This window comes from Stegastes partitus, unplaced genomic scaffold (genome assembly GCF_000690725.1).
Source record: "Stegastes partitus isolate 25-593 unplaced genomic scaffold, Stegastes_partitus-1.0.2 Scaffold398, whole genome shotgun sequence".
NCBI lineage: Eukaryota > Metazoa > Chordata > Actinopteri > Pomacentridae > Stegastes > Stegastes partitus.
Window position 1 is genome coordinate 291,851 of NW_007578129.1, and position 10,670 is coordinate 302,520.

A 10,670-nucleotide genomic window follows, 5' to 3' on the forward strand; every position below is an offset into this window, starting at 1 on the left:
CGGGGGGGGTGGAGGGGGTACGGCCGGAGGGCTAAGGTCACTAGACAAAACAGGTTTTATCAAAGACACGTGAAAAGTGGGATGAATCTTCATAGAAGCCGGAAGCACTAAGCGAACTGCAGAGGGATTAACGATTTTGTTGATCGCAAAAGGTCCAACATGACGAGGAGAAAGTTTGCGAGAGTCAGTCTGGAGAGGCAAATCCCGAGTGGACAACCAAACCTCTGACCAACCTTATATTCTGGTGCTGGAGAACGATGGAGATCAGCCAGCCTCTTATTGCGATCTGCCGTGCGCGTCAGTGCAGTTTTCACACTCCTCCATACGTCACGTATCCTGCGAACGTGATCTGACACAGAGGGAACGGCAACCTCCCTTTCCTGCTCGGGAAACAAAGGTGGCTGATAACCATTACACGCCATGAATGGCGACATACCTGAGGCTGAGGTGGTGAGAGAGTTGTGTGCGTACTCTATCCATGGCAAAAAAGTACTCCATGAAACTGGGTGGTGAGCAGCCACGCAGCGGAGCGCTGCCTCTAGATCCTGGTTGGCCCGCTCTGTCTGGCCGTTGTTTTGTGGATGGTATCCTGAAGAGGGGCTGGCCTTGGCTCCCACTGCTTCGCAGAATGCCGACCATACCTGGGAGACGAACTGCGGGCCTCGGTCTGAAACAACGTCAACTGGAATGCCATGTAATCTAAAAACGTGTAACGTGAGGAGATTTGCAGTCTCCAGGGCTGTAGGGAGCTTGGGAAGTGGAACATAATGAACAGTCTTTGAAAAACGATCAACAACAGTTAAAATCACTGTGTTACCTTCAGAGGGAAGAAGGCCTGTGACAAAGTCCAATGCTATGTGTGACCATGGGCGGCTTGGTACGGGCAGCGGACGCAGCAATCCAGCTGGTGGTTGGTGCAGAGCTTTTCCCCGAGCACAGGTAGGATAAGCCACCACAAACTCGCGAGTGTCCCGTGACATTCCCAGCCACCAAAAACGCTGACGTAGGAAAAGGAGGGTGCGATGAACTCCAGGCTGACAGGTGATTTTCGAAGAATGCCCCCATTGTAACACCTGTGATCGGGCAGCAGGAGGCACAAACAGCCGATTGGGGAGTCCGTTACCAGGATCAGGAAAATCCTTAAGCGCCTCCCTGACTACAGATTCTATTTCCCATGTGGCCGCTCCCACAACACATGAGGCAGGGATGATGGTACTTGCATCCTGGCGATCATCCTGTAGGGGCTGGGGGGAAGAGGTGATTCTTGAGAGGAAATCAGGTTTTGTATTCCTAGAACCGGGGCGATAAGACAAAGTGTAGTTAAAACGACTGAGGAACAGGGCCCATCGGGCTTGGCGGGGGTTGAGACGGCGCGCAGAACGGAGGTAGGCAAGATTCTTGTGATCCGTCCATATGAGGAACGGCAGAGTGGATCCTTCTAACCAATGCCTCCATTCTTGAAGCGCCAAAACCACTGCCAGCAGTTTGCGATTCCCCACGTCGTAATTTCTTTCAGTCGGACTCAGGCGACGGGAGAAAAAGGCACAAGGATGAAGAATCTGGGTTTCTGAATCTCGCTGATAAAGCAGCGCCCCTACACCTGTGTCAGAAGCATCCACCTCCACCACGAACTGGAGGGCCTGGTCTGGGTGTCGGAGAACAGGAGCACTCGTGAATAATTCCTTGAGAGTATTAAAAGCGTCGCTGGCTGCGGGTGTCCAAGCAAAAGGGACCTTGGTTGAGATGAGACTAGTGAGCGGAATGACTACTTTGCTGTAGTCTTTTATGAACCTACGATAAAAGTTTGCAAATCCCAAGAATCTTTGTAGGTCTTTACGTGACAAGGGAGTGGGCCAGTCTTTCACTGCCTGGATTTTCGCAGGGTCGGGTTGTAGCTGACCTTGAGCGATGACATAACCTAAGAAACTTACAGAAGGGACGTGAAATTCACACTTTTCTGATTTGACATATAGCTTATTCTCCAAGAGGCGACGCAGTACCAGTCTAACATGTTGCTGGTGTTCCTTTAAACTGTGAGAAAAAATCAGTATGTCATCCAGACAAAAACAAAATGGTTGAGCATGTCACGGAGAAGATCATTCATAAGGGCCTGGAAAACTGCAGGGGTGTTAGTGAGGCCAAAAGGCATAACTAAATACCCGAAATGCCCTAGAGGCATGTTAAACGCTGTCTTCCACTCGTCGCCTTCACGGATTCGTACCAAATGGTAAGCATTGCGGAGGTCTAACTTAGTAAAAATCTGTGCATGACATAGTGGCTCGAAAGAGGGATTAATGAGAGGAAGTGGAGTGCAGTTTTTGACTGTGATGTCGTTGAGGCCCTGATAGTCAATGCATGGGCGTAGTGTCGTGTCCTTCTTTTCAACAAAAAAGAAACCCGCTCCTAGGGGAGACGAGGAGGGACGGATGAGTCCAGCTGCCAGGGACTCATTAATGTAGGTTTCCATGGCGGTTTTTTCGGGCAGGGAGAGCTTGTATAGCCTGCTGGATGGAAAAGATGTTCCGGGAAATAAATCTATGGAAAAGTCATATGGGCGATGGGGGAGAAGAGAGCGAGCTTTGTCTTTGCTAAAGACCATGGCTAGATCATGGTATTCAGATGGAACAGACGTGAGATCAGGTGGTGGCAATGGTGGTGCAGCCGGACTTTTCTCTGGAGATGCGGACCTTAAACAATGGGCGTAGCATGCTGTGCTCCAACCCGTGATGGAAAAGGTCATCCAGTCCATTTGGGGATTGTGCTGCTGCAACCAGGGAAGACCCAATACCACCGGGGCTAGTGGAGAGGGAATGGGATAGAACTGAATGTTTTCTCTATGATTGCCAGAAATAACCAGAGACATAGGAGCAGTGCAGTGTGTAACTCTTGCCAGGAATCTTCCGTCGAGAGCATTAATGAGGCGAGGTGTGTCTAAAGCTACCAGAGGGGCGTTAATTTGTTTAGCTAAGTTAGCATCAATAAAGTTATCATCAGCCCCTGAGTCAATCAATACATGCACAGGAAAAACTCGAGAATATACATGAAGGCTAGCGGGCATGGAGCCTCGAGAGGGAGAGCTAGAAGAAGAGGGAACACGGCTCACCAGACTGCTCTCTTTCATCGGTGAGCCGACCTTTTAACGACTCTGGACAACTCGCTGCATAGTGTCCTGTTTGTCCACAGTATAAGCACAGAAACCCCTGAATCCACCTCTGTCGCTCCTCAGGAGTCAAGCGGGTCCGGCCCAATTGCATGGGTTCCTCACCGGCAGTGGAAACAGGTGACGTCCTGTCTGGGCTGTGGGTCGGTGTCCCTGGAGTCTGGGGGGAAGGAGCTGAGGAAAACGTGAGTCTCCGAGCCCTGACCGCTCTCTCTCTTTTCCGTTCGCGCAACCCATTATCAATCTTGATAGCGAGAGAAATTAATTTCTCTAACGAGTACGGCGCATCTCGTGAATCCAATTCATCTTTTAATTCTTCGGATAAATTACGTGAAAACAGAGCCATAAGCGCCGGCTCATCCCACCCACTTTCTGCTGCTAGAATCCTGAACGAAATTGAGAAACTTGCTACGGACTGTGAACCTTGTTTGAGCTGTATTAAGCTGCTGTATTTTACATATTTTACAGATGTGTCAGCATGTTATGTCACAGGTTGCTGAGGATGGAGCCAGGCCTCCAGGTGGTCCTCTGGGTGACTCTGTGTGATGCTGAGAGACCTAAAAACACCTGATGTCTCCATGACCTCCATTTTGAAATAAAGATTTGAAACCATTATTTGTTAATTAGAAAGTAGTATTTGGGTGGAATACAAATTAAAAATTATACGTAAAGTTATCAGTACTTGGACCTAAAGGATATATTTAGTCTTGAATAAACCTTTAAATCCACAATTCGCCAGAAAGTTTTGCTTAGGTGGAATAAACCTTTAAAACTGCAGGTGGCGTAGCCCTGTAATAGACTGTCGACCTGTCCAGGGTGTCCCCTGCCTTTGCCCTAAGTCAGCTGGGATAGGCTCCAGCCCCCCTGCGACCCTGGTGAGGATTAAGCGGTGTATAGATGATGGATGGATGGATGGATGGATGGATGGATGGAACTGCAGATGATGTTTTGGGCAGAATAATCTTTGAATCTATAAATATTTGGACATCAAGTAGTACTTTGTCAGAAATACTCCTTGAATCTAAATCCATTTTATTGCCATTATACAATGTATACTGAAATTGCACAGGACTTTGCTCCTTATATATAAATAACAATGACGTGCACAACTATAACAATTTAAATAGGTTCTGTGGACAGATATTTACAGAAATATAAATATGTGATGCAAAGTGATGTTCGTGGCATTTATTGTGCAGAAATGCAGGTGAGGTGAATAAAGTATTACAATTATAAGTAGTACTTTGGCTGTAATCAGCTTTTCAAATTTAAAGTTGCACACTTCAACAATCATCCGTTGTAGCAGGTGACACTGTCTTAAAACAGAACCTCTCAGTGTGCGGTCCTCAGAGTGTGGTCCTGTTAACTTCACTCATCTGTTGGACAGTCGCCCTCTGCTGCCCCAAACCTGTTTCTACATTTTCTTTCAGTGTGACACAGGTAGCTTTGTGTTGTGCTGAGGAGTGTTTTCCTCAGACAGTGACATGGTGTTGGGAGCTCAGAGGACCAGGACGGAACATGTCCATAAGTCAGGCTCAGCTGAAGGAGGAGGATTTAATGTCACTTAATAAACAGCATTCAGGTCTTTCAGTAAACTTCAACTTGGCTCCTGTTTGTCCCAGTTGTTCCCATGGACTGTTCACTGATAAACATTACATTTGATCTGTTCCACAGCACAAACAATATCCTATTAGTACTACAGGATAAATGTTGGAGATGTTTTTAATAAACATATTTAAAATGTAAATACACAAAGACAAGTTCTGTTTGTCTCAGTTTTGACAGCAATATTTTTATCTTTACTGCAAGCGTGTGTCAGTTGTGCTTAATGATGTCCTTAATTACTAAGAATCTGTATCGACATTGGCCCTGAAGCCACACTGGTCAAAACCCAGCTCAATATGTTTACTTCCGTCATGTTCGCAGGCGTCTTTGCTGCATTTGATGCACTGTTGTCACTTACTCATTGCTGCCACCAACTTCTTATGAGCAGCACAGACTGAAACTTGGTGTCACAAAAGGAACAGTTTCTATAAATCTTGGCTACAAAAGGCTGTTACTAGAAAAACCCTCCTCAGAGCACCTTTAACCCTCAACTACACAACACCCAACAATCCATTTTCCAACCTTCTTCAAATTATTTGTTAAATACCAAAAATATTGATATCTTTTTGAAAAAGGTTTTTCAATTGGTTTTATCCAAAGCATGTAGAGTACTGTTGAATAGAAAATGTAGACCTGATGGCGGTGAAGTCTTTTCCAATCAGTACACACAGAGACACAAAATACACAAGTTTGTCTGTGACTCACTGTGATGCTAACGTGGTTCCAGGTTTAGTTTGGATCAGTCATTTCTTTTTGAATGGAGGCTTCAATGACAACAGCTCTGCAGATGAGAATGTACTTGTTGCTGATGATTTGTTAGATTTAGGATCGAACAACAGAAGCCTCTAGTCACTCAGCTGTTCCGTCCCTGCTGCTATAAACACACAAGTAGTCTTACATGGCACATTTACAACCTGTGAAGAGAAAAGATCTGACAAACTTGCACCTACAATGTGAATGTTCAGCTGCTATATGCCACAGTTGCAGAAAAGAAAAGAGAAGCCACAATTTCCAAAAGCTGATGAAGACCCTGAAAACCTTTAGCATGTCCAGAACCAGAGCCACTTCAGCTGAAAATGTCTCACAAAAACAATGATTGGAAGAATCACATCTGTCTTTGCTCAGCTGCAAAGCAGTGGAGCAATAACTGAAGTGTGTGGCTTACTGTGTTGACAGATTTGGGCAGCTGGCTGGAAGGTACAACTGTAGAAACAAATATATCAGCGTGACCTGACTCATATTCACCCAGAACAAACAGTTTTCTGACATCTATAAATGACTGGAACAATTCAGAAATAATGATAACAGTATACATCAGAAGTGAGCACACCTCTGCATCAATACCTAAATGTCAAAATATTCTACATTTAATCACCTCTCGAATGCGATTTTTCTAAGTTGACAAGTAGAATACCTTCTCTGGAGCAAAACAAAACAAAATGTATTTTACAAAGACTGTTTTTGGTAATACAGACTCCAAAGCAGAAAGTGAAACAACAGTAAATACACCTGTGATCTGTGATCAACTAAATTGAGTAAAGTGAATCATTTGACACGATTCTTATCCACTGCACTCTTTGTCCATTCAGTGAATATTTCCTCATGGTCCACCAGCCGTCTACTGTCTCGCGGAGACCAATTTACACAGCACTGCTCCACTGGGTGCCGGGCATGTTCAAGGACATGGGAGGAATGGGGGAAGTGGGAGCTAAATCTGGTACTTGATGATAACCTAAATATTAATGTTTCTCCCGAAAGACAGACACCACCTTGTGCCCACATATCTGAGTAAAACATGAACGAAAAAAAGCAGACACAATGTTCAGTGATATAGTTCACTTTAAGGACACTTGGATAACAGAGGACGCAATTCTCCAGAGTTTTAGATAAAAAGTGATTTAATCTTTTTTTTTTTTTCCTTTCTTTGTGACACAAACAGTTTAAGGCTCAGAACCGGTTGCACTTTAATCAAAATATACACGTTTCATCAGATAGAAAACTGACAATCACCTTTCAGACACCAAACTGTGGTATAAAACATGTATGTACAGTTGAACAATCCCCTCCCGTCACCGACTGACTGGTCCCATTCCTGCCTCACCCATCTCACGTGACACTAAAGGTTTGTGATGCATTCAAATCACGCAGGGGAAGCTGTTCAAACAGTGACCGTTACATTGCTGTGGTTCAGGTTAAAGGGAAATGTGTTCTGACCTGTCTCTGTGTAGTGAGAAAATAACACATCCGAGCACTAGTCTTCATGTCACCAAGTTGCAGCATTGTCATTGGTCCATTTTATCTGGTCGGTGATCAGCTTGCTCACAGCATCAGTTGAACATTCAACAGGGCACCAGGACAACCGCCATCTACAGGCTTAACATATTTCATCTCTCAGTCTTTGTCAATTTTAAGGGTCAGATGTTGTAAACAGTGTCTGTAACTGCATCAACCTTTGGTGAAAGACCAGCCGACTTACAGTCCCTCTGAGCTTCCTAACTGTATCAGGGCCCACCAACACGCAGCCACACTGGCAACTAACATTTATTGTTTTTATAAAAACCATAACCAAGATGGTTCTCCTGCTAAACAGTAGCACATGTACATCTGCGCTGCATCTTTTCTTGCTCCATTCTGAGTGGTTGGTTTATGGTGCAAGCTGCAGCAGTAGTCTGATTGTGAGAATTTGTTTTTTCTAAACCTCTCGCTGACCGTCTCACAGTGAGATCTTGCATCAAGTTTATTTCTCACAATGATCAACTTTAATCTGCCAAAGACCAAAAATATAGTCCAGAGGGTCCCTTAGAACATGCAACTAACATGGACTAATTGAAGAGACATCAGTCAGCTTCAAACTCAGGCAAAACTTGAGCTTCTTCCTGACTGCAATGAGACAAGACCTGTTAACATGTACAAATGCATTTTGTCTGGAAATGAAAGAGGGTAAGACTTTGTGCCAGTCTTATATAACAATCTCTCCCCACATGTACTGAATGCATCATGATGTAAAACCTTCAGTAGCTCATTTAGAGGAAACATCTAGATCAGACAATGAAGGATCTTCATCTTTTTGAAGGTGGACATCTGAGTGACTGGAATGTTGAATAATGATAATAATTATGACACTACTACCACCACTACTACTACTACTACTACTACTACTACTAGTAATAAGTAGTAGTAATAATAATAATAATAATAATAATGATAATGATAATGATAATAATATAGGACATGAATAAACCAAACCAGTGTTTTCTGGTTTCGGTAGGTTTCTGAGGGTTGTGGGGCTTCTTCCCCATCAAACTTTTATCTCAGAATAAAGAGAAATTAATGCCTGATGTACGACTCAGTGCTGTGTTCAAGGCACTCCACATATCATCTGGTTTTGCAATAGGGAATAACGTCACACCAGTGGGCTGAATCTGATGAAGTGGTTGAGAAACTAACAAAATTCTTTTGAGAGAAATTCTGAAGAGAGAAAAATTCTGAGAGAAAAAAAACATGAAAAAAGCCTAAACCAGTTCAACATCTTTTGTTTCGTTTTAGTCCTTAAAACCAGAGACCTGAGGCAGGCGGATTTGTTTGCATCAAGAAGGCCATTTTTGGTTTCAGCTGTAGTGGATCACAAACTTATAAATAAAACCATTCAGAGAGGCAACACTACAGACAAGACAAACTAACATCATGATTCACAAACCCGACAGAACACAACAGAAAAAAAACAACATTCGTCTGCGGATTGTAAAAGGCAGCAGATACAGCCAAGCTCACTGAAACACAGGAAAAAGGGTTTAGGAATGATTAAAATATTGCTACAATATCTGATTTGATTAAAATGGGATTGGATATGTGGAAATAAAGAAGTGAAAAAGAAATAGAAAACAAAATTGCATCTAGGACGAAAGACCCAGCAAACCTGCTAAAACACAATTAGTTCACGTTTCACGCTACAGTATCCAGCAGTGCAAAACACTAACATAAAAGGACTGAAAACAACACCATTAAAATACACAGAAAATATGGATACATCTGCAATACATCTCATTAACAGTAAACCTTTGTCATCTGTAAACCTGCTCTTTGCCAATTCACAGAGGCTGCTTCTTTCTTCTTATTTTTTTTTTACATGCCAAAGTTGAGGTCATTCTGACTCAAGAAATAAGGCACAGGGATCACCCAAAGGTCAAACCTAACTGGGCTTCTCTAAACGAGATCTGTCTTAAGATCTGACAGCCTGAGGCAAAATCTACAATTTCCCAAATTGTCAAGGATATTATTTTACAGGCAGAGCTATTACTTTATAAGAGGGAAGTGACAGAAAAGGATTAGGGCCACTTGAAAAACTTTGAGAACTGGGGATCTGAGATTAAAGAAAGTATCCTGAGTTAATAAAGTCAGAATTTGAAATAATAAATTTAGAAGGCTGACTTTAAACCCTCGATTCTGGGATTAAAGTCACAAGGCAAGAGTGGCTAGAAGGTAACAGCTTTACAACAAGGAGGACAACAACTAAATTCTGACAGTCATCTATGAATTCTTACTTAATTCCAAAAACCCTGACAAACTCAGAATATTTACTTTATTCTCCAGCTTCTGAGATTAAATGCAGAACTTCAGAGAATAATCTCAGAACTACAGTACTTTCTTTAGTATCCCTAATTCTCTTTGAAGGCAAAGAACCTAAAAATTAAAAAAAATAAAATAAAATAATTTAACATTACACCAGACTTCACGGTCGTTTCTGCAAGCATGTTGGAATGATTGGAGTGTAGTGGACACCACCTCCTCTCAGAGGAACAGCGAGTATCCAGGTGGTGGAGTGCCAGGCTCAGATAGACGACTTTGAGAAGGACACACGCAGGTGGTGGTTCTCGCCCAAATCATGGTTGTGGAACTCAATCAGGGATTCGATGGCCTCCTCCACTGAGCCCATCTGGATTAGTGCCATTTTATGGTCCTTCCTAAATGAGAAACAAGAGGGAGGTTAAACTCTGTGCTTGGTGTCAAGAGTCCAAGGGTTTCAGGGCCAAGGAAAGGGGCTTCAGGACAAGACAAAGAGATTCCAGGCAAATGTGCTCGGTTCAGGGAAAAAACAGAGGCAATGGGACAAGGATTTAGCCTTAAAAAAGGGGGCAGGAGCTTCTGGGTAAGTGTAGTGGGTTCATGGTTGTAAGGGCCAAGGCAGCAGAGCAGGCACAAAGGACTTGAAGACAAGGACTGAAGTGTTGTGACTTTGGAAAATGTTTTACAACAAGGAAGACGTCTTCAGGACAAACACTGGGACTTCAGAAAAAAGTGCTTTGAGAAGTGTTTAAGACTTCAGAGTAGGGATGTGGACAAGTCAGGTGGTAAAAGCATGAGAGTTTCAAGGTTATCAACTTCTGTTCCAAGAACATGTAGCTATGAATCCTAAGGAATACAGGTAAAGATTTAAGGATACTGAATATGCCTCAGGGGACAGGGACTCAGGAAACAGGAGGGCAGTGCTAGAGGCAGGGCTCTAATTCATGGGGCATTAATCAATCAGGGTTTGAGAGCAAGGATGCCAAATGAATGACTTACTGGAAGAACTTGAAGGCCTTGACTATGGCGCCTGAGCTGGAAAACAGCATCTTGAGATCATCTTCAACCACAGAGGGGCTGCGGGAACAAGTAGACCAGACTTGAGAAATGTTATAGGTTGTAATGTGTCATCTGTGTAACGTATTCCTGAGTTTCAAGATTCAAGGAGATTCAAGGTCTTTTATTGGTCGCAAAAAGTTATACACAATATAACGCACAGTGAAATGCGTTGTGCACCTGTACCACACCAAAACAAGATAAATGAGAATAAGGAATAAAACACGATATATATATACACACACACACATACATATATATATATATAGATAGACATACATATACA

General features: G+C 43.2%; 1 protein-coding gene across 4 annotated transcripts in view; it reads right to left on the bottom strand.

Annotated features, from left to right (window-relative positions):
• Positions 1-6,645: 6,645 nt before the first annotated feature.
• Positions 6,646-10,670, bottom strand: part of LOC103359811 (polypyrimidine tract-binding protein 1-like) — a 48,145-nt gene continuing 44,120 nt past the window's right edge. For all 4 annotated transcript variants that reach the window (XM_008285348.1, XM_008285346.1, XM_008285347.1 and 1 more), the window contains 2 exons: positions 10,328-10,405; positions 6,646-9,726 (listed from right to left, as the gene is read on the bottom strand). In XM_008285348.1, coding sequence (XP_008283570.1) covers positions 9,594-9,726; positions 10,328-10,405 — 211 coding nt within the window. In that variant the 3' untranslated portion in view covers positions 6,646-9,593. The remainder of the gene's footprint in view (positions 9,727-10,327; positions 10,406-10,670) is intronic.